Source organism: Meleagris gallopavo, chromosome 9 (assembly GCF_905368555.1).
Source record: "Meleagris gallopavo chromosome 9, MGAL_WU_HG_1.1, whole genome shotgun sequence".
In the NCBI taxonomy this organism is placed as follows: Eukaryota; Metazoa; Chordata; class Aves; order Galliformes; family Phasianidae; genus Meleagris; species Meleagris gallopavo.
This window is the reverse complement of record NC_139412.1, coordinates 195,607-222,694: the sequence shown is the minus strand read 5'-3', so window position 1 is coordinate 222,694 and position 27,088 is coordinate 195,607. Positions and strand designations below refer to the sequence as shown.

At 47.1% G+C, this 27,088-nt stretch overlaps 1 protein-coding gene and 1 long non-coding RNA gene across 2 annotated transcripts; one reads left to right on the top strand and one right to left on the bottom strand.

Moving 5' to 3' along the window:
* Nucleotides 1–4,029: 4,029 nt before the first annotated feature.
* On the top strand, nt 4,030–12,209 carry VSIG4 (V-set and immunoglobulin domain containing 4). Its single transcript, XM_003208264.5, has 8 exons — nt 4,030–4,775; nt 6,713–7,069; nt 7,646–7,927; nt 8,219–8,257; nt 8,916–8,984; nt 9,657–9,764; nt 10,324–10,345; nt 11,029–12,209. Exons 1-8 carry the CDS (start codon nt 4,721–4,723, stop codon nt 11,264–11,266), a joined length of 1,170 nt encoding a protein of 389 aa, XP_003208312.2. The 5' UTR covers nt 4,030–4,720; the 3' UTR covers nt 11,267–12,209.
* LOC104912133 (uncharacterized) lies at nt 9,912–21,270 on the bottom strand. Its single transcript, XR_014885057.1, has 3 exons — nt 21,162–21,270; nt 20,472–20,551; nt 9,912–18,906 (listed from the first exon to the last, which is right to left on the bottom strand). It is a non-coding gene; the product is annotated as an uncharacterized LOC104912133 (long non-coding RNA).
* Between the last annotated feature and the right edge of the window lie 5,818 nt (nt 21,271–27,088).

Sequence of the window (27,088 nt, the reverse complement as noted above, 5' to 3'; positions counted from 1 at the left end):
TGGTCAAATGAGACGCTTAGCATGTGAAAGAAAATGAGTTTTGTTACAGAGAGCATAAAAAGTCAGTGAGGTCTCACTTCTCTACCCAGTGTGGAAGCTGAGTAGGAGAGAAAGATTGCTGCAGTAATACTGCAGGGCATGCAACTATCATCAAAAGGGTTTTACAGAGAGCAACAAAAAAATCATGACTGAACAGTGTGTTAAAACAGCAACATATCGACAGCAATGAAATGTTCTGGGAAGTGGTTATGTTTTCTTCATGTTTCAACTCTAGATGAGCTTGCAGTTTTTGGAGCCTTGCAGTCAGGTTCTGGTTTTGTTTTGTTTTGTTTTGTTTTTTTTTAAAAGGTAATTTTAAACAGTATGTGTGTGCATGTGTTTGGTGAACAGGAGCTGGGAAGGGAACATCCCTGTTACTGAAAAGCAGCCCACCTGTCTCATGTCCATCTCAGAACTTGTTGCAGTGAGAATGTGGGTCCTGGGGCTGTGGTGCTATATGGACTGTGGTGGCAATGCTCAGCCACGACCTGAAGCAGTGATGGAGCACCTGGTGGGAAGGCAGGGCCAGCACAGGGGAGCTCAGGTGCATGCAGTGCAGCTGAGTGATGGAAGGGATGGAGCCAGGATCCGCCCCTGCACAGCCCTCATTTAAGGGTTGGCAATGGAGGTGAGGGCATCTCACTGAGGATCTCTGCCTACCTGAGGTCTTCCAAGGGTAAGCAGTCTTTTTCCTTTGTTTCTGTATCTACGGCTGCTGCTTTGGGCTTATCTTCGTTTGCTGCAGCCTAGGACTCTGCCACCCTGCTGTTACTGCTGGGCTTTCCATCACACTGCAGCTTTACATGGAGCTACTGGGAAGCAGGGGTGCTCCAAATTCAGGTGGCCAGGTGAACATCTGAGCAAAGAGATGGGTACTATTCGTGCTGCTTGGAGAATGGAGGGAAAAGGGCTCGCCCTTCCTGCAGGTGGGGTAGTGGGCAGAGCCAACCGAACCACGAGACGTGGCACTTCTGTATGAACGCAGGAACGATAATGCAACACGCACTGCCCGCTCTTCTCCCTGCCTGTGCTTCCACTATTGCTGGTCTTAACCTGGCTAGGAAAGACCACCTGTGCTCTACTTGTTTGAGGCAGTTCTTTTGAGCAGCTCTCAAGCGTTAACTTGCTTTCCCTTCTTCTTTCATCCTTGTTTTCAAAGCAAAATTGTGGATTTTGCTCTGTGTGGTGAAACCTTCCTTGATGGTTTGAGGCAGTTGGCAATGCAAAATAGAGACTGGACCCTAACCCGGGGTGGGATACCTGTGGAGAAAAGAGCAACTGCTGCGCATCTCATGTGGCACGGCTGACAGCACGCAGTGAGCCTGCAGGGAGACAAGCTGAGGTTAAGGCAGATCGTCCCACAGAAGCATTTGTGTTTTCTGAACAGTTCAGACAGCCTCTAAGGCGTCACTAAAACAGGAACGTGGGAGGAGCAAATACTGTGATAGTGGGGCTACCAAAAGTGAAGGTAAGCGGTGAGCGTGAAACCTGTAGGTATAGGAGGATTTGATCCCTGCATTTGTCAACCCTGAGGTGGCACAAAGCAGGAAATGAATGCTCAGATGGCTTCACACATACAGGATCCATTCTTAGTGCTAGGAACCATTTGTTAGAGTTTGGCTGAGCTCATGGGTAGCACAGAAATGATGTCAATGAACTGGGAATTTCTGGGAAGGGAAGTTAATTTTCAGGAAGATCTCTTGTATTGCATGACTTGAGCCTTGAAGGAAATGCTCTTTAACATTCTTTAACATTTTGTCTACTTGACAAAATTCTGTTTTGCCAAGTAGAACAAAGGCCATGTTTTCTTGACTGTAGAGTTCTCTGGTAAGTGTGGGGAAAACTGATGTGATGCACACAGCAGTGAAGTCCCATGCAGTTAGCTTCTGTGTGCCATCCAGGAATTATTTCCACTCTGTTTAGGCAGTTGGCTTTGGCCAGGCCAAATAAGAACATTGGCTTTTTTTTTTTTTTTTTTTTTTTTTTTTTTTTTTTTTTTGCTTTTTTTTCCCCTGGGTGCAGATGCTTTATGAAAGCACACTGGGAGCTTTCTATCTTGTCCACTTACCTTTGGTGCTTTGTACAAAGCTCGGCACTGCTTGTCACCACCTTGCAGGCTAAAACCCGTATTTGCAGCATCAGGAAAATTGCAGCAAAGTTCTCTAACCCTTGGCAGGCTATTTCAAACCCTGAGGGTAAGACACGAGCTCTGTAGGTGTGGGCCCTATGGGTGGGCTCTGAGGTCCCATCTGCAGTCGCTTTCTGTGAAACATGGATTTGTGCTGTGCTACTTCTTACCAGCCAGAGTTGTAGGAACAGGAATTCCAGAACAAAGAGCAGTATTGGTCATTCTATCTGAGCTGAGGAAATGATGCTGAGGAATGTGCCCAGTGTGCAGCAGGAGGGTGGGTTCCTGTGAGAGGCACAGCTGCAGGGGTGCCTTATTGCCTGGCACTGCAAAGGGAGAAAGCAGTGGCACTGAAATACGAGGACATGAAAGGCTTTTTCTTCATGTGTTCAGATGCAAAACCACAAGAAGTCTTCCAGTAAGAAAGAAATGGGCTGTCTGCATGACTCAGAAAGAACACTGGCTGCTATGTCTCTGTCACAAGGAGATAAAGATGCAGCGCTGATCATATTTGAGGAACTATAGTTCTTCATGTTTGGCTTAGCTAAGTAGTCAACGTTCATCCTGTACAATTACAGCTTCAGGAAGTCTTGCATGTCCGGTTCAAAAAATTGTCATATCAGCAATTTTTAGCTCTTTCCTCCAGGCTGGCCATGCTTAACATAGTTGTACTGAAAATTTTACTGTTGCAAACTCTATGGCAGCAATAATCAGAACTCAGCTGAAATCCCATTCCTCAAATCATCCAACTGCAGATGTGCCTCTGCCCAAAGAGCAGAATGAAACCTGCACTGTTTCCATCAGGTTACTGATTTTGGAGAAGTGAAGCTGGTCACTGGATTTCATTGCCCTGCACAGAAAGGAAGAGCCGCCCAACACTGCCCAGCTGCAGCACCTCCAGAGAACGGTCTGAGTGCTGCAGTGCAACCAGGCTGGATACCTGCTGTGATGGGTCATAGCCATGGCAAAATCAGATAAACTGCCCTTCCAGCTCCAAGAGAAAATGGCCCCCATATTTCAGACACGTTGGTCCTTGGCTCAGAGATGCCATTCAGTATTTCTTGCAGCCTTTAGAATTCCCATATTGATGCGATTGACTTCTCAGTGACAGCAGTCTTCCAGGATGCTCTGCTGTTTCTCTCCCTCCATCAGTCTTTTCTTTCCAGCCAAGAATTCTATGCAGAGAAATCTTCACCACTGACACAATAATGAGGGGTGGAGGGGAAATGAAATTATTTCTTGGAAGTACTTCAGCGGGTTTTGTTGAATGATGCAGTTGTTAAAATTAAATGCAAACTGGATGTTAAAAATATGACTATTGAAAAAATATTAAGCAGTAGCTTTAATGAATAATTGACTGCCTGTAGCATAATTCACCTGGTAGGCTTGCTTTCAAACACGTTTCTTGTCTTCTGTAATTCCTCCTTTTGTTAATACTAGTGATACACTGAACACAGAATAATTCTGCACGTAAGACAATCTGTGATGCTCTGAAAATGGGAGCAGCAGGCAGTGAACATCTGTTCACCTTTGGGTGTTAAAATCTGCGCTAGCGTTAAGTGTGGGTGTCTCTGGGTTGCTGATCTTTACTGTGCACCTTCCCTTGCAGCTGCATCGCAACAGGGCAGTTTCTGGGCAGGTGGAGAAAAATGCAGCTTTTTGTGGGGAAATTCCTTTCATAGTAAAGAGCAGGATGTTGGTGGGTTCTTGTTTTTTTTTGTTTGGTTTTTTTTTTTTTGTTTTTTTTTCTGTTGAATCGGGGGGGGGAAAAAAAGTAAAAGTTTTTCTGATCTAAAAGGCTTCATTAGGCAAAGGAACTACAGCTGTTCCTTTTCCTCATTCAGGCTACAGATTGACCTGCACATGATGTGCTGCTGAAGTGTGTGGTGGAAGAGCACGGTATCATCAGCAAGGAAGATTCCAAGGAAATAACAGAGCCCCAGCAGGTTGATCTGTGCCTCGTGCTCCTTCCTGATGTGCAGTGAGTCTGTGCTCACACCTCCCATGGGAAGGCTGCTGTGCTTTGACATTTCTGGAGCCAGTTTTGAATGTGATGGAAGGAGATGCTGAGCCGTATCATCACACACAAGTCAGAGGTAGCTGAATTCTTGCTTTTCAAGCATTCTCCAGTTTGCTTTCCCTTATTACTGAGTACTTGATTATGTGGCCATCGTAAAGCTCTTTCATTATGAAGTGAATGCAAACGTGGAGTAATTGGAAGAAAAGGAAAAGGAAAAAAGAAATGTATACAAAACCATGAGGAAAGAAGAAATAGAGTATTAGTCAGAAAAAGGCAAGAGAAGAGGGTGAGGATGAGATTTGAAATGGAAAGAGACAGATCCTTGCAGTCCTTGGTCATCCTTCACCTCGGTGAATGGACTCGTGATATCTCAAAAAGAAGGAAGGAAAAAGGACAGCAGCGCAGCCTGGATCCGAGATGACACAGGACAGAAGAAAGGGAAGTGTTCTTGACTTGTCTCCTGGTCCAAGAAGTGTGGAGGTCTCTCTCCAGGCATAGGAGGAGGAGGAGAGCGGAGCTGCAGTCCTGGCAGGATGGGAGCAGTGGTGCTGCTGGCAGTGGTGGTGACGGCTTTTGTTGACTGCAGGGGTGAGTAACTGCTTCCTTGTACGAGAAGAAAAATCAAAGTACTAAGAGGGTAGGAGAATTCTTTTCAATTACGATGGCCTGCTTTTTAAAAGTTGTGAAGTGAGGAAAGCCATTAGTTTCTTCTTGAAAAATAGAGCCTGAGAGTTCACAAGTCTCCTTTGGAAAGACTCCTATCAGGGACACCCAGCTGCTTCGAGAGTGCAGCAGACAGGACAGAGTTAGGCAGGTTGGCTCCATGTGCCACAGCAGGATCAAAACAGGACCTTTCAGGATCCTTGTGGAGGACATGCTCTGATGTGGTGTTACCTTCCAAAACTGTCCTTGTGAAGCTGGAATGCGCACGTTCTTCTAGAATTCAGTAGGTGGATGGTTGGACTGGATGATCTAGAAGGTCTTTGCCAACCTGAGCAATTCTATGATTCCAATTTAATAATGCATCCCCGTTGCTCTGCTAGCGTGGTCCTGGGAGAACAAGAGAGATGGCTGTAACTGTGACGGTTTATGCAGGCACGTAATTTCCCTTGGTTACTCCTGATGTCCTGGCTCTCTAGATGCATTAGGAGAGGTGACAGAGGAACCCTGGCTTCAATTCATATGCCCATGAGACATATGTGCTGCTCCTGGGACAGCCTCACTGGACAGAGAGTTGGAAAGAGTGGGAGAATAAACGACATCACGAAGTCTGCACCCCCTCCTCCTGTGCCCATTTGTGTCCTGGCAGTGTTTATTTGGCTGAGACAGATACCAACCAAAGAACCCAGGTCAGAGCTGAAGTTCTCCAAGGCTAATGCAAGAAGATTGGGTTTGATCTACTGTTCCAAATCCAGTAGTCCAGACCAGTAAAGGCAGATACCTGCCTGCATAGTACTTCCATGCCACCAGGAATGCTTGTGCTAGCAGGCTAGGAAGGAGGTACTCGACTCTTTTACAAATGGACTGTAGTGTAAGAACTCTTTTCTTCTCTTTTTCATGTATTGCTGATAATACAAATCTCTCTCACTGCTTTGCTGCTTCCAAACCTGCTCTGCAGGTTTCTGTGTACTCAGCTCCACCTCTCCCAGTGTGAGAACTGACATCGTTCTTCTGGAAGTCTCAGGAAGCATCTTAGTTTAATAAGCATCACAGGGAGGAAACGTTTCTTTTAAAAATACCATCTCAGGGATGAGTATTTTGCTGGTGCTGTCAGAAATAAGCTTCCACAGAGCTCAGCCCCAGCAGCCCCTCGGCTGCCCCTGTGGACAGAGATCCACAGACCCCCCCGCACCCGAAGGGCCCCTCCTGCGGCTCAGAGACAGCACTGCTGCACAGAGAAGGGCTTCTCCCTGCACAGCTGCGCTGCTGCCTCCATGAGCAGCAGGGCAGTTTCGTAAGAAGCTAATGATGCTAAGGAGTGCAAACACTGACTCTTACACGCACGCTTATTGCAGTGACACAGTAAATGTGATTTGTTCACCCTTCTTCCTGTACAGGGGATACAGGACAATGCTGCAAGTGGTGCTGTCAGAACAAGCAGTGTCAGCAGTAGAGGGAGAGGCCACTGCTGTTTGTGTCATCCTGCAAGTATAAGCAGAAAGCCAAGCAGCAGAAGTAGTGCGTGAAGGCTGCGGCTAGGGAGCAGGAATAAGAGATGCTCCTGAAGTTCTTGTGAAGGCTGCAGCTGTGATACTGCTACTGGAGGTGGGATTTGTGCCTCTCAGTACTGAGAAGGAATTGAGAACTGGCCGGTGTCCAGAGAGAAGCATTAAGAATAGCCATGAGTTTGATGTAACTGTTCACTTCCCCATGCTCAGTGAGATGGGGACAGGCCCAGACTTAGCTGGCTGTGGTCTAGTGCATAACTAAGATGCTACCACATGCTGGCTTCTGTTGATCCTAAGGGATGTTCCCCTCTTCTGCTGCATTCTTGTTTCTTTCCTTCAATTGCTGTTTCTTTGCAGCCCTCCTGGATCTGTCTGGTGCAACTCAGGTCAAAGGGGTATGGATGGGATCCACCACTATACCGTGTACCTACACGCCTTCACAAGATTTCACGCAGCAGGTGCTCACCTGGAGCATGGAGAGAGACCTCAGCACCTCCACCATCTTTCGGAGGGATGGTTCTGGTGACCACATCCTCTTGTCTCGGTTCCGAAACCGAGTCAGTGTCCCAAAGAGCAGCCCAGGGGATGCCTCACTCCACATCACAGACCTCGAAATTCCTGACAGCGGACACTACACCTGTCAAGTCACCTGGAGGTCTGAAAACTACAGCCTGATAACAAAGGAGGTGACCACTATGGTTAAAGTCACCAAAGGTAAATCCAGCAATAAAGCCTTGCTGTTGTATAATCTGCAGAACAAGCGGCAGTTCACCTCATTCTGCCTACCCGTATCCGAGTTGGGTGTTGAGGTACCTGGATGGGAATTGCCTTGTGCTCAGTTCTGTGCATTCAGGAAGGAGTAGCAGTGAGTTTGCACTCACTGTGGTGTGGATCTGCCAGTGGGACACAGATCCAGGTGGTGAAGCTAGCGCCCAGGACTGGGTCTGGTTCTGTGCAGATACCCAATGTCCCTGGCTTTTCTAGCATACGGGATGTGCCTTCTCCCCTTTCCAAGCACTCTGTGTGTGTTTAAATAAAAAGCTCTTTCCTCAAGGAGCCTTATGGCAGTGTTGGGAAAGGCAACAACTCAGCAGAGCAGGCTGCTGTGGAGCAGCAGTGGCAGTAGGTGACACAGCTGGTGCACATCTAGCCATAGGCACAGCTGCACAGAGCGCAACCCAGTGGTGATGTCCTGGGAAAGGACCATGAGGATGGGAGTCGCTTTATTGTGAGGGAAACCTTCCCCCACCACAGCCACCATGACCCAGGCCCATCTGCTTTGTCTTGTAGTGGCCGTGACCAAGCCCACCATTGTGGCTGGAGAGCTGGGGCTGGCGGTGCCGGTGGGAGCCAAGGCCAGCCTGACCTGTGTGGCCCAAGGGTCCCCCCCCATCAGCTACCGCTGGTTCCGGATGGCACCAGGCAGGAGTGAGCAGCTCCTGGGCAGTGAAGCTGAGCTGGTGTGGAGCAGCCTGCAGCCCTCCGACGCGGGGATGTACTACTGTGAGGTGCAGAACAGGGTCAATACAGGGATGGTGCAGCGCAGTGATGCTGTTGAGTTGACAGTGAGAGGTGAGTCCCAGCCCTCAGCTTCATCGAGGCAGCCACAGAGGGGGTGCAGGGTTCGGGTGCATAATGCCAAATGTGGATCGTGTCCTGCCTGCTACAGAGGGCAGCATGGCTGAGCAGAAGGGAGCTTGGCTCAGCCCTCAGCACACCTGATGGTGCCTGGCAAGCCATGCTGGCAGAGTAAGGCCAACACTGTGGTGCCTATGGAGAAGGATGCCAGGTGTCCAGGAGTGGCTGAGGGAGTGCTGCATCCTGTGGACACACGCTGAGCGTCCCTGCCCTTTTCATTTGCAGATCTGTCTGTCACAACGGAGGCACACCACCCAGCCACAGGTCAGCAGGGAGCAATGTGTGGCCAGGGTGAGGGGCTGGGGGCTGGGAGCTGACCCAGTGCTTAGCAGTAATAACAGCGCTCTTGGGATGATGCTTAAGTCAGTCCAAAAGTCACCAAGGCGACAAGCTGATGCAATGCCTGAAATCCTTCCCAAGAGCACATGCAGACTGTGTACTGCCACTTCAGTTCCCTACAGCAGTCTCTTGGCAGCCATCTATGGGAACACAAACTCAATGATGCCCACATAAAACTGGCCCAGAGGAGGGGGAAGCTTATACTGATATCTACAATTAGGCACCTCAGACTCTCCTTAGACCTTAGAAAGGACCGAAGAGAAACAACAGATACAGATGAGACAAACGCCACTGTAAAGCAGCTGCTTTTCTTGCTAAAGATATCTCCTCTGAGGAAGGACCCGCAGTTGCCAGTTCATCTTTATGGGTTGTGGGAACTCAGACCTGGGTTAGGGTAGATCCTCTTGTAGAAACTTATTGAGGTCATTTCATCTGAACTGATTGCGACCCACCATAGCAGGTCATGTAAATCGGCTTCAGCAGCTAGAAGTTAAGGGAAGGGGTTGCTTATTTCCAGAGCTTATCTATTTCCATGGCAGATTGGAATTGCACTGCACACTTCTCATTCTTGTTGGTTTTGCAGATCTGCCTGAAGCAGCAGTGACTTCTGAGAATGCTGTGGGATACCCAGAAACAGATGAAACAATTCAGAGTAAGTTGAGACATTGTGTAACTCTGAACAAGATTGGAGGACCCGAACTGACTGCTCAGTATCTTCCATTCCAAAGTTCATGTTCTGTATTTTGGCTATAAGCAGCATTGCTAGCTGTTCTCAAGGGACCTAGATGTTTTTTAGGGACTCTTAAAATAAACCAGATACTTCTAGGGACAAAAGAAATACATTCCATAACCAGAACATCCAGGCTTCTTGCAGCATTCCTGACCAGTAGTTCATTCTGGTCTCAAGGCTGGAGCAACAAAAAGGAGTGTGCAAGCTGACTCTCTGTACCTCAGCTAGGTTTGCAGTGCCATGGTAGGTTTGAACATGCTCCAAATACAATTGGACAGCATCCTTGAATGAAAAGTGTTGAGGGCACCTCCTGAAAGCCTTTCTTCCATGACATGCACTGCACACTTCTGCCCAGCTCACAGCTACAGCCCCAGCACTCAGCAGGAGGCTCTGGCTCACATAAAAACACCCATGTGGGGCCAAATGGGCAAGATGCTGCTACGTGGGGAGTAGAGGGACATAGTCAAGTAGCACACAAATGCACGCAGAGCTCAGGGGCTGGCTGGGCCTCCAGGATGTGGTCAGCACCATGTAAGTGCTGTTGCAGCCTGGGAGGGCTTCTCTGTTTGAAAGTCTTTTGCCATATCGCTATAGGTTCCTGGAGGACTCACCTGTACCTGGTCATCCCGATTGCTGTGTTGGGTGGTGCTATGGTTTTCCTTGTCATTTTTGCTATTGCTTGTACTAGAAAGCCCAAAAATGGTGAGTAGATTGTTGTGGGGAGCTTGAATGCCTGCCGTGGTTTGGCTTTGAGGGCTTTGTGGGCTGGGGTTGGTACTGTCCTCACAGCTTTATGTCACAGCTCTGGTAGCCGAATTGTGAAGACACCAAAGCACGCACAAGTCAAAATAGGTGGTGAAAGACTGAAAAAGTCTTTCCTTTTTAATTAACAAACACAGAATATATTTATTGAATGCCTGAACACACAAGAGCATGCAAACATTTTTGAAAAATTATTTTTGTTGAAGACATTCAGAACAGCATCTTTCTAACAGGGGTGGGCAGGTAGGGCAGGGCACTGTGCTCTCTCCAGCCCCATTCCTATCCCCACAGTCCCAGCATTCTGCCTTGGCCCCTTCCCTGCCCCAGCCAGTGTCCCCCCAGGGAGCAACAAGGTGGATTCCCGAAGGTGGGAATATCTGGAAGCAGCTGTGGTTTCTTTGTTGGTTTTGCTTGTTTTCTTCCCTTTTTATTTTTATTCCTGGGGCACATTAGTCATAAAATGTACTGATGCATACGTTCAATTCTTCCTTTTTTTCAGACTCCATCTATGAAGTTGCTTTGTAAGTACAATTTTTCACCTATTATGTTGAGAAGACTTTTGAGGGCAACATACTGATATTTGTTTCAGAAAAGCCTTTTTACTCGGTGAAAAGCAAAAGATTTCTTTTATCTGGCTGGAATAGAGTTAACATTCCTCATAACAGCCCTAACGTTGCTTTACATTTGTGCCTAAAACAGTGTCAGTAACCCCCCAGGGGTCTGGCTATTGCTGAGCACTTGTGCAGCACCAAGGCTCTCTTTCCAACCCACAGAGGCCAGCAGGTCAGGATGCGCAGCAGCTTGGTGGGGATGCAGCCAAGACAGCTGACCTATCCTAAGCACAAAGGTTTTCCACACTGTATGACACCCAGCTCAGCAATAATGCTAAGGGATGCGGGAGGAGCTGGGGGAGGCGTTTCTGGTTACATCAATTGCCTTTGGAAGCAACCATCATGTGTACTGAGGCTCTGATTCCCAGGCAGTGGCTGGGTATTGCCAGCTGATGGGAAGTAGAGAATAAATCTCCCTGCTTCTTTTTGATTGCTTCCACACGTGACCTTTGCTTTTGTCATTAAAGTGCCTCTAAGTTAATTCGAGAACTTGTCCATCTTATATTCTCTCCATTATGTTGAGGAGGTGGAGTGAGACAGCAGATATTAAGGGGGACTTAGTTCTCATTCTTAAGAATGTCTCTTTGTTTCAGCCACAGCACTGCAGATGTCATTAGATTGGACAATGATGTGGAAGTCCCTGTTGAGTGCAGAAAAGAGAAGATAAATTCTGAGACTGAAGAATCCTATGGAAATGTTACCATGACATGCAACAACTATGAGAGCATAACAGGCAACAGCTATGAGAGCACACGCCGGAGTAAAAATGCTGAGAGTGAGTCCCTTGTGAATGCAATGGAATCAGAATATGAAGTACAGAACTTTCCGTAGAGTACCAGCATTTCCATCTGTGCAGAAGATGAGGCTACAGATATTGAGTGGTAAACTTTACTAAGGGAAGCTATTCTTCCTGTCTGCCTTCTCCTCTGATCAATATACCGGCTTTACTGCTTTCTTTAACCCAGGGGAACTTCTTAGGATTTGGCAAATGAGTCCCTGCCCAGTGGTGCAGAAACCTTCAGCCAAGTGGCTGTCTGTCCACAAATTTTTAAATAGCAAATAATTTCAGAGCAGCCTGAAGGAGCAAACTGAGAAAGGATCTGAAGAAGTGGAAACAGAAATGTCCTTTGCCTCCAGGTCAAGGTGCAGCTGGGTGCAACACTGCTAGCCAATAACACCAGCAAGGTGCACTTTCAAGAGCATGTTCCCCTGTTTGGGCATCCCAGAGTGTAAGGAGCCAAGAGTTGTACTGGAAATGGATGGCTTCTGGCTTTTACAATCCAGCAGATACTGGTTGTACTGCTTGTTTGTTCTTGAGCTATCTTGTTAGATAGTAAAGAGACTACAGAGGAGGTTGATATCCCAGGAATATCATTTAGCAATCAAACTGGAGCTCATTACAAATGGGAATAACCCTGTAGGTGATGAGCCTCTTAACTGGCACCCTCTGTTCTTCTCCTGGCAAAGCAGAGCTGGTGTTGAAGGGATTACTAGTGCTTCATTTTGCAGTGTGGAAGCCAGAAGCACAATAGAAAAGCATTGCAGAGAGAAATCTGAGGCATTTGGAATAGTGACTGAGTAAGGGAGATCCTGGATCCACCAGACTGACACTGACTCACTGTATGGGACATGACTAAATCTGTCTGGTTACAACTGTGATGTTCATGCTTGTCTATTTAATGAAGGAGCTTTTGTTTGTAAAATGCCTTGAAAAGTGCTCGATTAGTGCATTGCCATTTATTTCCCAGGGCAAATATAAAGTACTTCAAAAACATCTGTAGTATATGCATTCTGGCTTTCTTGGTGTTTTACCACACAGTGCCTTCATATGTCTGTTGTTTGCAAATTTGTTCTCTGTCTTCTGGTTCACTTCTGTAGCACAGGTAGGGATACAGACCAAATGGCCAGCATTTGACTTTTGGCCTTTGGCACAGTAGCCCACAACATTCTTTTCTCCAAATTGGAAAGATGAATTTGATGGGTGGACTGGTCAATGGGCAAAGAACTGGATGCAGAATCGAGGCCAGAGAGTGTTTGTCAATGGATCAATGTCTGGATGGAGATCAGTGATGCGTGGTGTCCCCCAGGGGTCAGTGCTGGGACTGATACTCTTTTCTTCATCAGTGACATCAACAGTGGGATCGAGTTCTCATCAGCACTTTGCTGATCACCCCAACCTGTGGGATGTGGTGGATACACCAGAGGGATGAGATGCCATCCAGAGGGACTGAGACAGGCTTGAGCAGTGGGCCTAGGTGAACCTCATGAAGTTCAGCAAATCTAAATGCAGGATCTTGCACCTGGGTTGAGGCAACCCTCACTACCAGTACAAACTGGGGGATGAAAGGAATAAGTGCAGCCCTACTGAAAAAGCCTTGGGGGGTGCTGATGCATGGAAAGCTGGACAGGAGCCAATTGTATGCTGGGCTGAATCAAAAGATGCATGGCTAGTGGGGCAAGGGAGGTGATCCTGCACCTCTACTCTGTGCTGTGAGGCTTCACCTGGAGCACTGCATTCAGACGTGGAGTGCAGGAGAGACATAGACCTGTTGGAGAGCATCAAGAGGAGGGCCACATGATCCCAGGGCTGGAACACCTCTCCTATGAGGACAGGCTGAGAGCTGGGGCTGTTCAGCCTGAAGAGAAGGCTGCAAAGTGGCCTGAGAGTGGCCTTTTGGTATCTTTGGAGCTATGGGTCTGTAGCAGGGTCTGTGGTGATGGAACAAGGGTAAATGGCTTCAAGCATAAAGAGGGGAAAGATTTAGGTTGGATATGTGGCAATGAGGCACTGGAACAGGTTGCAGAGAGATGTGGAGGATATCCCAACTCTGGAGACTTTCAAGGTAAGGCTGGATCAGGCCCTGGGCCATCTGGGAGCTGTGAATATTCCTGTTCATTGCAGGGGAGCTGGACTAGATGACCTCTGAAGGTCCCTTCTAAGGAATCTATAACTTTGTGACTTGGAAGTTTGACCTGGGTTTCCTTTTTAGAGAGGACAGATGAGAGGCATTAAGTCATCCCGCACCACACTCCTCTCATTACTTCAACCACAGTTGCAGGCACTGCAGGCTGGCTGTGCTGCAGCACCAAGATGCTGAGCTTCCTGAACTGCAGGTAGCACCCAGCAGGACTGTGTCCCCAGGGGCGACGTGGGACTCAGCCCCATGCTAAGCATTGATCTGCACACATGTGCTGCTGGTGCTCCCATCTGGCCTGCTCCTGGGGTGGCTGTGTCCTGACTGAGGATGAGAAGTGCTGGAAATATGTGCGAGGGGCTCTTTTGCTTTGTCTCTGGGGTAGCTTGTCCTCAAAGGGCTGTGTGCTTTTTGTAACTCATGCACTCACTGCAGAGTGCACCTCACAGAAGCTGGCCTTGAAGGTGCAGGGTTGAAACAGTAGTGTTGGTGCTACAATCTTGGGTGAAGCAGGACAAAAAGAAATGAGGAATGGGGAGCTGCAGCCCTTTGCACAGGGAGCAGAAGCATGTGGTATGAGTGCTGTCTTTGAAGGAACTGAAAGCTTCTCAGCTTCCCAACTGTCATCACAGCAGACAAAATGTAGAACATGGCTCTCTTTTCTTCCATTCCAAGTCTCAAGCTCATTCATTTACAGCTAGCCTAACGTTTTATGCAAGATTTACTTCCAGTATAAGCTCCTGACTTCAAGTTCCCTCACTGACTATGTAACAATGTGATTTCTCCAAACTTCGATTCCTCCCAGCATCAATCTTCTCTGAGCAACTCCAGGCAGTTTCCTCGGGAGCCCTGAATTCTAGGAGAGGCTGCAAAGGAAGAAAGCAACAGGAACAAAGAAGGAGGTAGCAAACACCCCAGGTGGAGCACATCCTGAGTACCTCAGCCGTTGGTACTGCCTCCAGTCCAGGCAGCAAAATGGCCTTCGTCACCAGGGAAAGATCAGTGGAAACACACAAACCTTTCCCAGTGCCCAGGTTGTTGTTCCCTCTATGCACCACGTGGTTATTTTTTTATTTATATTTTTTGTGTGCTTGGTAGTAAAAGCCATTGGGAACAGAACATTTTCCTTCTGAAAGCCATAGAGGGCTCCGCTGTGTCACATCTCCGTCAAACAGGAGAACTTCTCCTTTCCTCGTGCTGGTCATTCACCCAGGGACATGACTCATCTGACAGAGCCCAGTTCTACACCAGCACAGAAAGGGAAACCTCAGCTTCCGCTCTGAAACTACAGGATCTCCAGAAAAGTACACTATTTCTAGCAGCCAGCACACTATCATGAGACTTGAAGCTCCCCTCGCTTCTGTACAGCTGTGCAGACCTGCTGGCTTCTAAGCTGCCAGGTGTGGCCAGCCCTCAGAGCCCTCCTGAACCTGCTGCTCTCAACAGAGAGAAGAGAGGAAGTCTCTGGTAGAAAAGTTTGTTCCCCTCTACTTCGGTATTTCTCATAGAATAAGAATGGATTAACTTTTCTGAAAGCAAAAGCTGTAAACGCATAAGGAAACAACTGTGAAGAGCTTAAAATGAATGCTGGGCTAGCTGCACTGCACAACACTTCAGGCCTGCTGCAACCTGGAGGTCTGTGAGGTGACGAGGGCTGGGGCTGATATATCTGCCAGCTACATTAAGGATCCACGGAGGACGAAACAAACCCTGAAATAATAGACTTTGTTCTCTTTTGAAGATGACCTCAGTGATACTGATCAGAGCGATGTCTATGAGTCATGCGTAGGTGTTGGAAAGAGACCACGGGAGTGTGAGTCACAGCGGGTAGGACCGTGCTTGTCCAGAAGCACACAATGAGCCCTGCTGATAGGACTTATTCAGAAAGCAGAACACAGTTTGCTTGGGCCAAACTAAATGTTAGTTGGTCCCAGCTTTGTACAAACTCCAACTTCTTCAAAATATATAGGGAAAAAATAAAACGGCTTAGTATTAAAGTGTATCAATATTCTCAAATACCACAAAATTTGCAGGTGGTGCTGACCTAAAAGAAAGGTCAGTAGAGCTTTGGGATTTTTCTCTCAGCTTCTGAGCAAGGAGGTTAGTCAAACTGGGCTGGGCACTTGTGCTCTGTCAGCTGCATCCCTCACTCACCAAGGGCTATCTCAAGCCGTGTGCTTGATATGCTACAAGGCTGTCCTTAAAAATGCTAAGAGAGCATTAGATCTTCGAGCGAGGTCACTCAGAATTATTTGAACAAAATAGAAATGTGGCAAAAACAAGAAGCAGCCTTGCGGCAAGTGCTGGCTAGGAAGACCCAGCCTAAGCCAAACAACAACACTGCAAGGAAAAGTAATGGACTCCATGGTCTTTCTTAAAAACAGCCCAGTTCTGTTTTCCCAATGCAGAGGAACTGTACCAGTACTCCTGTAGCAGTTTGCCACTAGAGTACCACTCCAGCAGGCACCCCTGAGATCAGGGTGGGAAGGAAACCTGACCGCATGAAAGCAGTGGGGCGCCCAGTAACAGTGGGCGGTTTGTTCCATACCTCGTGGGGTTTTTAGAGAGGAGCAGAATATGGGTGTGAAGGAGTCCATCGCCTCGGTGCACGGCCGTGTTGCTCAGCAAGTGCCTCACTTGGGGTATTTGACAAACTGACACTCTGCCAGACTGAGTGTCAAACTCAGCTTGTCAAATACACGCAGTGCTGCACTGCAGCTCTCACCAGGCTGTCACCGTCCTCGCTGCGGTGCTGTCCTGGGCTAACAGAGAAGGAAAAGAGGGCTGAAGCCGCTGTTAACTCCAGAGGCGTATTCCATTTAGCAAACCACGTCATCCCTCCTATACGTCCCCATTGCAACACATCTGGGGGGGCAGACATTGCCTTCCTGCTGAGGAAAACGCTGTATTTGTTGAAATGCTGATGATCTGTGGAGCTGGAAATAACGCTGAGTTCTAAACTCACCCTTCAGCTAAAGATCAACTTCGATAGCTTGAAATACTGACAAAATATCCATCTGAGCACTCAGACATGCCATTTGGGTATAACATCATGAAGACAAACGTCTCTCTAGACACACAACGTCTAGACAAAGACCTGGAGAACATATTGCAGGGGAACAATTCTGCACAGGGCAGAGATAAGAGCATGATTTTTCACCAGGCTTCTCACCACTTTCATTTCTGTTCTCCTAAGCTTAAATTAGTTTTTGGGGGGCTTGTCATACTTAGTTTCTTTTATTTGCGTCTCTGTTAATTTTGCAACCAAGTGGTCATGTGCTTTCCAGTGCCCAATTCTAGATATGTATTTCTGCTATAACCAGTCTGACAGATCCCAAGGAATCTTGGGGTGAAATCCTGGCTTTATGCACTCCAGAGTTCCTACTGACAGGAACAGGATTCGTGTTTTACCTCATACTGTACACTAACAGTTAAAATGGATCTTTCTACAGAAACCTAAAGTTTTGAAAAGGGAACCCTTCAAGCCTATCTGGAAAAATGCACAACTCTGCTCCCAAAGTCTGCCTGCCAGCAGGAAGCTGCACTGCTCATTATAAAGCCTGTGATGTTAAAAACTGAGCCGCTCCAAAGAGAAACACTGAACTTCTCTGGGAATGAAGTGAAACTTTCTCTTCCGCTGCCAAATTAATCCCTTTCTGCTTCATCTCCAGCACACAAAAATCTCTCCTGCAATAAACAGAGCTCTCCACCCTCATGCATGGACATTCTCCATGTTCCTTTAGGCACGGACATAACCTTCTCCCTCCCATTATTCCTTTGCACAAAGGCTAGAAGATGCTGCCAGCTCCCCTATTCCTTTAACAAGAGTGGAAATTAAATTCAGAAAAGCACCTGAAGAACATTAAACAAACTAGACACAATAGTAATATAGCAATATCGTCTCTTAACTTGTACTGTAATGGGATGTTGACAGTTCAGAATTCAAACAGCTTTGAACTCCAACATGTGCAACTCTCTCAGAAATTCATTGTGATTCCTGAGCTGTACTCATCCTTCGTAACATTGAGATCCAGCACCCATCACAGCTCGGCAGGCCATGCTCAGCCGTGGCCTGGTTTGAGTCATGGAGCTTTTAGCTGCCTTGCTTCTCCTCTCATCTTCATTTCACATGACTTGCAGCATCAGTTTCTGAGAAAGAAGCTGACCTGAAGTTTATTCTAATTATACTTTGGAAGGACAACCACTAAAGACACGAAGGTAGAATTTAGCTGAGGTGTGTTAACAGCATTCTGCAGTGAGCAATATGAAGCCTTTTCTGTCTCTGACTTCTAGGACTCTATTTTACAAGGATCGTTGTAGGAATTCATCAATATTACACAGAAATAAAACTGAAAAGGGCATCTTTGGTGTTCTGTTTTTTTTTTTTTTTTTCCCTTCAAAAATTAAAGTACAAATTAAAAAATGATAGTGGCACATCTGTGCCAAAGATGCGCTCTTCATATGAGCTCCAAAACCAGTACAGTGAAAAAGGATTTTACGGCAAAGAAACAGCAACAGCCTTAAAGATAAAATCAATTTCCAGGCACGGTTACTACAACAGCTTCACAAGTCTTACATTCCTCTGCCCTCTGCATCAGGCCTTCGGGGAGATGTAGATAGTGAACAGCTCTTTGTTCCGCCTCCTAATTTGGGTGAGTTTCAACCACAGATAAAAGTAGTATGTTGCAGCAGATAAAAGAATTACACACATTTCTCACTAGAAAACTTGTGTCAGTGCTAACAAGCTGATTTAAGATCATTCTAGCAAAATATCTACTGGTTTAAGTGCAATTAAAACAGGTATGCGGTGAGCCAAATGGCTCTCCTTCCAAATCACACTGCTGTACTGCAGGAAATGAAAAAAATAAATTAATAAACCCCAAAGGGTTTAAACATCTGCTGTCAATCTTAAAAGAGGCAGGATAAGATCCCTCTGCCTGAAAATGCTTTGTCAGTAAGAATTTAACACTGCACACTGAGGAGAGCAGGGGGTAAAAAAAATAAACTTCCCTCATTGACTCAGAACATCAATGTGCAATGGAGGGGTTGTACAGAGACTGAGTAGGAATCTGCCACAGACCTGCCCCATTCAGTGCTGATTGCTAACTGGAAGATCTGGCCTTGAGAGGAAAAAAATCAGCCAGCATTGCTTCTGCTCCTGCAGCTGAAAATAACCCCTCACTGCAGTTGGGTGGGTGGGGAGAACAGCCACAAGAAACGTTGCTGACAGCAACGGATAAGAGGAGGGTCACACCGTGGAGATAATTCTATCAGCAGATGGGAATGGAGCTCACTACCCCACCCTGTAATGATGGTATCTCTTCTGAATAGATCTGTCACTTCTGGTTTCAAGCTGAAAAGGGTATTTCCAACTCAAAGCTTAGTGCTGTAAAACAGACCAAGCAATTGGCTTCATACTCTGGGGGAGAAACAGAAAGAGCTTCCTGCATTCTCCAATTAAGTCCCTTATTGAAGTTAGGGGGGAAAACCAAAACTTTTCTAAGTCACTCACCATCTCTCGGGGGATTTTACATGGCTACCAGACAGGTCTGCAGCCTGTGATGAAAATAAATGAAAAGTAAAATTATTGCATGCATTTTTCTCTAAGCCTGATAACAGCATGCACAAATATGCAACAGTGTGTTTCTCACGCACTGAGTGGCAGCGCCCTAAGTTGAAGGCTACAGCCATTCCAGGATATGCACTTATGGTGCAGGATTAGCACTGGAATCCAGGCCATCTCTGTTTTCTGCTCAGTGAAACCCAAATAGCAGCCTGGACTGAAAGCAAGAATTCCCACAGATCTGTGGGAACCAGGTCCTCTGTACCGTGGCTGTCAGTAAACCTTGGGACATGCTTCTCCAGGAACTGGAAGCCTTCCTTAGAACCAAGTCAAACTTAAATAAGCATTTGCTGGTGGCAGACTTCCCATGGGTGCTGTCCTGATCCATTTAGGATCTTCCTGTGCTCCCAGCACTGCAGCTGATACTGCTGAGAGCATTGCCTGAAAAATGTTGAAATATTTGGCACAGTCCAGTCTCATCTATCAGCCAGGCTCCAGTGAAGCCTGGAGCTGCAGCTCTAAGGGTTTACTTCATCGCAGGCAAGCTGGGCTGTATATCTATTATAGCTCCCTGTAGCACATCTGCTGGCTTGAATGAGACAGCTAGCAATTTAAAAATGAAACAAGAGGCCAAATGCAACATCTGTTTAAATAATAACTTCTGCTCCTCAGCTGGAAGGTGCCAAAGCAGCTCTGAGCTGCCTCCTTTGTCATACAGAGCAGCTCCAGACTGAGCCCATCGCAGCCCAGGAACACTGTGCAGCAGCAGTGCAGGGTGGTTCAAGGGACAGCCCCATTCCTGCCCCAGATGGACCAGGAGGCAGCCTCTCCCCCTCTGGCTCTGCAGCAATTAGAAGGGCCCTTGCCTCTCACAGCAGACTGCCAGGAGCTTATGGACTGAAGGTCACTGCTGAGCCATTGCTCTGTCCTAAAGAAAGCTCCTAGAAGCCAAGACTCAGCAGTCGCACCACAGCATTGGGGAGCACCTAGCTGAGAGCCTACAGTGTTCGGTGAGGGCCGTAGGCATCTAGCAGCCACATGTTCCCACTGCCACTTACACTGCCATCACCTCAGCCATACAGCTCCACACACACTCGGTTTGTTCCTGCTTTTGTAAAGAGGCTGAGAGCAGCCCAGACTGGACATCCTCTTCCTGGCCCTGCTCATCCATCTTGTCCTATAAGTCTAACTTTTTCTCTTCTGACTTATTCCAGAAGCAAAGAACATAATTCAGCACTCTTTCCCTTCATACAACGTAGCCCCACTTCCAACAGGAAACTGCACAGTTTCCTACCTCGTGCCTCCACACCTCCTTCCCAGGAGTAAGAGGCAACAAAGCAGACAGCCAGCCCCAGCTCTGGGTGCAGAGCCATAAGTGTAAGGCACCTTCTAGGAGCTGCAAACACTCTGAGAAGGAGGCTGTGGGCTTTGACTATGGCTGCAGAAAGCTTTTGAGGTCCCAAAACTCTGTAACTGGCACCTCGCGTCTGTGCAAAAGTGCTGGGAAGGGCCCGGTCACCACATTAGCTGGTAGCCCTCCCACATCACCCACACTCACCTGTGAGCTCCAGCCCCTTCCCCAGCTGCTCTGCGATGCTTTCTGGAGGTGTGGGAGAACCTTCATCTGACAGCCTGGATCTGGGAAACAGCCAGGAGAAGGAGCTGAAGGACATAACCGTGCCCAGCTGGGACACGACTCCCCAGTATACCCTCCTCCATCCCACGACTTCCCCACTCTTCGTTGATGTCTCATCTATGACTAGTTGAGATCATAATCTTGCTACAGCCAGTAACATCCGTAGCATGCCTGCGTGTGCCTGCAGGAGCCGGGGAAAACACATGCATCCCAGCATTAAGTAGGGTATGGACACCACTTAATATTATTAATTCCTAATTATCTTCATTACTGAACCACTGTTCCAAGGACTGCATTCTCCAGGTAGGATCGGCTGCGTCTGCATCCTCCAGCTCTGCACTCACAGAAGACACACTGCCCAACCACAGCTCCTCCCCACAGGGGAATACCAACAAAGCTTCCCTGGCTTAGCAAGAAATGCTCTCGACATGGAAGGAGCAACCAGACCAGAGCTCCCATCCCCCAGAATCTGGAGGTGCAATGATGGCAGGGCAACCATTACACCTTTCCATGTGGCCAGGTCGTCCCACACGTTTTGGCACCCCAACCCCAGTGACCCACAGGGTGATCCTCCCTCTCCCCTCAGCTGCAGAACAGACCTCTGGCACCTACCAGGCAGAGGCAGCGGTGTGGGGCTGGCTTGGCAGTAGGGCACAGCTCAGGGAACACAGCTCAGTTTTGAAGGGGCCGCTCCTCCTTCAAGAGGAAGCTGCAAATGGGGAAGATAAGGCTGAGGTTAGATAACAGGAAACGTCTGGAAGCGAGTGACAACACGTTCAGGTTGTGAAAGCAACTCCCCATCCCATACTAGTGTGCAAGGCTTGGAGAGGGCAAGAGACAGCTAGGATGACCCTCAAGCCCTCACTTTGTGCAGCCAGGTCACCTCAGCAAGCCCAGGCCTTTGGAGCAGAGCAGCCAATCCCTCACATCCCAGCTGAGGGCATCATCCTGCTTGCCCTGCTGTCTCCACAGGGAAGCAGCTGCATGGCTGTGCTGGCTGCCCAAAGCTGGCCGGCTCACAGCATCACAGCAAAGCTGGGCTGTGGGGCCCAGAGGAGCTGCAGGGAGAGCTGGAAAGGATACAAAGGCCAGGACCACCAAGAAGTCGTTGGCTCAAGGAACAGGCTCATCAACGTGCTTGACCCAGGAGGGTTTCTTGCATCTTCGGCTGCATAAGCAGCAGGATAAGGGCTGCCAAAGTCCTGCCTCTGGAGCTGCACCCAGACTTTGTTCAACATCATCCAGAGTTATAACCAGAGCAGATCCTATTTCTTACATCATGGCCTGCCTGCAGCACAGGGTGCCCTAAGGTAGATGGTGCATCATCCCTCAGTGCTGCTTTCATCTAACTTGACTGGCAGGAAGGCAAGTCAATACAGCTGTATAGACAGAGGCCAGTGCAGAAGCTAAACTGGTCCAAGCAAAAGCAGAAACTTTAGAGGGAGATTCTTTAATGTGATCAGTATGGTGTACCATATTTTGTAAGGACAGGACTCATTAAAGGTGTTACTTTGTGCCTGCATTATCCCAAGCATGTATGCCAGCAGCAATGCCACCATTAAGATGTGGGATCCTTCTCTGGATCCATCTTCTCACTCCAGCACTCAGCTGCTGTCCTACTTTTCAACTTCTAAATGTCAGGTTTTCCTTCCCAGCCTTCCTACTCCAGTCTCAGCTCTGATGCCAAACCACTCAGAGCTCTTCTCACATCTGCTGCCCCAGTCCTTTGGCTAATGCAGGCCCAGCAGCAAGTGCTACATGATCTCCAGCAGCTTTCAGTTATGTTATCAGCAAGCTTGGGTTGCAGCCATTTATTTATTATGTTCCTGCGGTTCTGTCCAAATCCCTGATCTGTAAGACATGTATGCCAGGGACTGTGCACTCCAAGATCCTTGGGACTGCTCGTGGGCTGCTCCTATGCTTGTGTGTAGGTGCCAGGGAGGCCAGCTCTCCTGCTGAAATCCAAACTGACGCTGGTGCTGAGGGATAGTTAGATAATGAGGAATACGGTTACTTTCAAGTTCCTCTTTCATCTGCCTGTGTTTTAAAATACATAATAAAAGAGGAATGGAAAGGTCTGGGTGGTTTATTTCTGTTTTTACTTTGGTTTTAGTCAGGGCAAAGAAGCAGGCTACATGTAGTCTGTAGCCTTTTTCTAGCCTTTCTTTTTCACTCTCCTTCTTTTGCTTATGCCCAGAAGGCTTTAAAATGGCTTAACACTGAGGTTAGGATATATAACAAGAAAAAAAGGGCAGATATTTTATTTTCACCATTTGTGGGTACGCAGTGCAAATAAAGTGCTGAAAAACAAAATTCTTGGTCACTCACATTGGAAGACAACTCAGGGCTGAATTTAAGAGTGAGAGAACACCCAGGCAAATACCACAGCATTTTGTCATTTCTGAGAGCCCAGACAAATTCAAATCCAAATTCTTCAGTCCACACTCTAATCTCACATTGGTCTTCTCTGCATTCTCAAACTGAAGCAGCCAACAGTGCCTCTCCCTTCATTTTCTGCTATGTGAACAAAAGATCTGAATTCTAACCACTCATCTTTGCTAGTTTCTATAACAAGTTTGTAGCATTACTGATAAAACCCTGTCAGCCTGTTTCTGAACATATGTGGGACTTCCTGTATTTTACTGGAAATAGCGCTGATGCACAACAGTGTGGATCAGAATCAATTCTGGCCCACAGGCAAAAAACTCAGAGCCTGAAAAATGCTCTCAAAATGTAGATGCTATACATTATATATATGCCTCCTATACATTAGGAGAACAAAAGAAAATTCCTCCACAGATTTACTTGCCCTTACCATTTTGCAACACTCAGCAAGTTTGGCTCCATCCTGCTGGCAGCTATCTCCATCCTCATCCTGCTCTGAAGCTAGGAGTCAAGTGTGCTGCATTTGTTGTACAGGAGGTCAGAGTGGTTAATCAGAGTGGTCTCTTTTGGCCATTCCATCTAACAATTAATGGTGAGAAGCATCAAATTCAGATGCATAAATGTAGGCCATTAAATCTGCAAATAAAGCTCTTAGGTGCATACAGCCTTATGGCAAAGACTGCAGGCGCCCAGCCTCCTCAGTGCAGGCACCTGCAGATCAGGTCCTTCGCATTTCAGGAAATTAGAAGGCTCATTCCAAGTCTGGTGCTTTCGTCCTGTTCATTTTTGTCACCTGGCTGCACCTGGTAGCAAACCTTGCAGATCTGGGAACAGCATCATGCTGAAAATTGGTCTTTGGGTATTTCATGCTCCCCTTGGGTGGCTGCACAAATTAGTACTGACTTTAGACATCTAATACGAGAAACAGAAACAGACTGATTTTAAAAGACGTTACGAAACTGAATCAGTGTGAAGAGAAACATGACTCTTATGCATCCAACAAAAAGGCCTAAGGCACAGCTGCAAAACTCACACTGAGAGCTGAGATCCTTCACTGTCAACATGCGCCCCACGGTACCATCCAGGCTGGGCTGAAGCTTATTCAGGTAGGCCAGCTTCAACCAGACTTCCTAGCAGACATGCCAGCACAGACCATTAAGTCTGACAGAGGATGATCCAATGCCTTTCTCTAGTCAAGACACTGCTTTGCACAGCTCCCAGTTGCTGCATAGTCCTGGAGGCCAATACTGATGCCTAAGGTGGACATTTCACAGCAGAGCTGACTTCCTCCACAGCTTACAAATGTCACCACACCACCCCACTCAGTGCAACAGCCTTGAAATCGCACTCTATTTCCTAATCAGGCTAGCTTTTTCAGTACATTTGCAGCACGCAGCTCTGCGGCCTGTTCTGGGAAGTGGGAGAAAGGAGAGAAAGAAGATAGGAAGGATTACAGATGGCCAATTAATACAGTCTCAGAGGTTTCTACACACTGTTCCCCAAACCACAAAATTGTCTTGGAAAACAACTTGAAAGAAGAGGTTAAAATGGCTCACATTGCCCATCTGACCAGCCTGCAGTGAGTTCTCTTGCATTTTAGTTTCAAGTCACTGTACGTTTTACTTGTCACGAAATCAGCCACAAAGAATTAGCAGTTTTGTACTGCACAAAGATCAATTCCTTCTTGTTCTGCGTCTGTGCTGCTCTGTGTTCACTGATCTATACCAGTGGGTGAAGACCAAATGAATGCTGAGTTTGCTTCACTGCTCAGCGTACCTTCCCAGAATAGCAGGAGAATTTTCCTCATAACATGAATTCCATAAATATCTTCAAAGCCAACAAGCTCCTCTTGACAAAGGAATTAAAGCTGTATATCATCAAAACAGGACTGATTACAACCACTAGGGTTGTCTTTCAGTTTCCTCGGACAACACAGTTTTACCATCCAGCAGCACCTGGAACTGAGATCATCAGTTTTTATGTCGCTGTACAAAGTGATGCAAACATGAATTGTTCATACATCAAACTCCAGAACACCAAAGATCTCCCCCTTAGATTCTCTTCCCAGGTGGAGTGCTATTTACTCCCACACTGGCTAACTATTTGAAGTGTTATTTTCTCCACCTTTGGGTCTTGGAGAGCTTTCAGATTAAATCCCAAAGAGCCATCTGCTGCTGGGATTTCTCTTGAACTGTCTCTGCGAGCAGTAGATGCTGATGTACCCAGTGGCAGCCTACATCCAGAAGCCCTACTCCAGGGCTCCAAGGAAGCCAGGAGTGCCTGATGCAGCAGTCAGCTCTAAGCACAGCCCGTGGCAATTTGTCCAGATGGCACTGAACCCTGACACTTCTCCAGGCAAAGTCAAGGCAAAGCTCAGGAGACCTGTGTGAGCCTCGCATGAATGCGCAGGGAAAGAGAAAACAGTACAAAGAGGATCTTTCACATGAGTGACCATAGCGGAGTGAGGAGAGGAGGAAAGGGGAGGCCAGGAGTAATCACAAGGCTTACATCTGGGAGCAATTGTGCTGCAGGATTTTCCAGAGTGTAAGATGGGGCGAGTGTTGTCAACCTTCAGAAGACGGTTGATGAAGCCACAGCTTAACTCTATAGACACTAAAAAAAACCTACAGCAATGCAGGAAAAAACGACAACTGTTCCTCAAAGGCTGAGCCATCCACAACAGAGGAACTCCTGGGGAAATCCTCCTGTAACCCAGGCCTTTAAATTCTGCAGCTGGGCATAGAGCAGGAATCTCTTCAGCCAGCAAGCTAGGCTGGAGACATTGCACCCTCACCACTTGTCTGCCTGCTTGCTAGTTCCTTCTGCAAAACACACACTTGGCTGCACATGCCTCACTGGCCTGCCTGGTCCCTGGGCTGAGAGAGCACTTTTTTTTTCCTCCCATTTTGAATCCTTATTTCATTCAGAAAAGAAAAGGCAAGTCAGCACAGCACATGTAAACCCATTTTTGCTCTAAGAGCTGTCTCCCTCCCTTCGTGCCCCCTTCTCAGGCAAGCACACAGCAGTAAGTCAGAGGCTCGACTCCAACCAATGGAGGATGTTTCTGTTTGTGGCTGATTATATGTTAGTCTCTTTTATTTTAGACTTCTGGTTACAAAGCAAAAAAAGAGAGAGAAAGAGAGAAAGAAGACAAACACAAACCAGGAGGTTCAAAGTTGTTTCCTGATGGACAGCAGCAGATAACAAAACCACACTAACTGTCACAACCATTGAATGGCCCAAAAGCCACTCTGTACTGCACACACTATTAATAATAGTATACAATGAAGAACTGTTGAGCAAATGCTGTAATTCTAAAGGAGCAGAAAAACTACTTTATATCATTTAGTACACCCATATTTTTATGAGAAGAAAACCAGACCTTATTTCATTTTCCCCAAGTCTGTCATCTCCATTCAGCAGGGACCTGTGCTCTGTTCACATGTACCCAGAATCATGGTCTTGCCTAGGTGCTTTGTCTCAAAATAAGCTCATATTGCAGCTATCTATCTCCTTAATTCCAGCACATCACTGAAAAATAAAGCCATATTTTCCCACCTTTATTCCCTCAGAGAGGTATGTTTCTTCTTGCAGTAATCTTGTTTTGTGACCAGGCAAGGAATGATTCTTACACCTGGTAGGACTTGAACAGTCAATCTCTTAAGAAAATTTGGAGCTGTAAAGATGTATTTTTTTTTATTGCTGATGTCGTTGCAGTTACTGCATATATATTATCTCTAATAAAAGAATCCAGCCCTAGAATACTGGGAAAACAGAAAACAGCCGTTGATTCTAATGCAGTTCCATATGTGAAAGTTCAAACAAGCACTCATCAGAAAGCCAGGATTGTGCTGACTCTTCCTGAGCTCCACCCTGCTCCCCCCAGGGGATTGTGCTTCTGATGCTAATCAATGGCTTTTACTGAGCACAAAGGTCTATGTTAAACTGGTGTGCTCCTACTGTGGCTATTGCCTCTGAACTACGCCAGGTCCTTTCCTGATGGGAACACATCAAGAAGTATAGCTTTGTTGAGTGACGTTCTGAAGTGGTGTTTCAGACTGCTCTGCTCCCATTGATCAAGGGGCCATTGGCCACCACTGGCAAAAGCAATTACAAATGTCAGGGGAAAAAAAGTGCATTAGAACTCTTAAGTT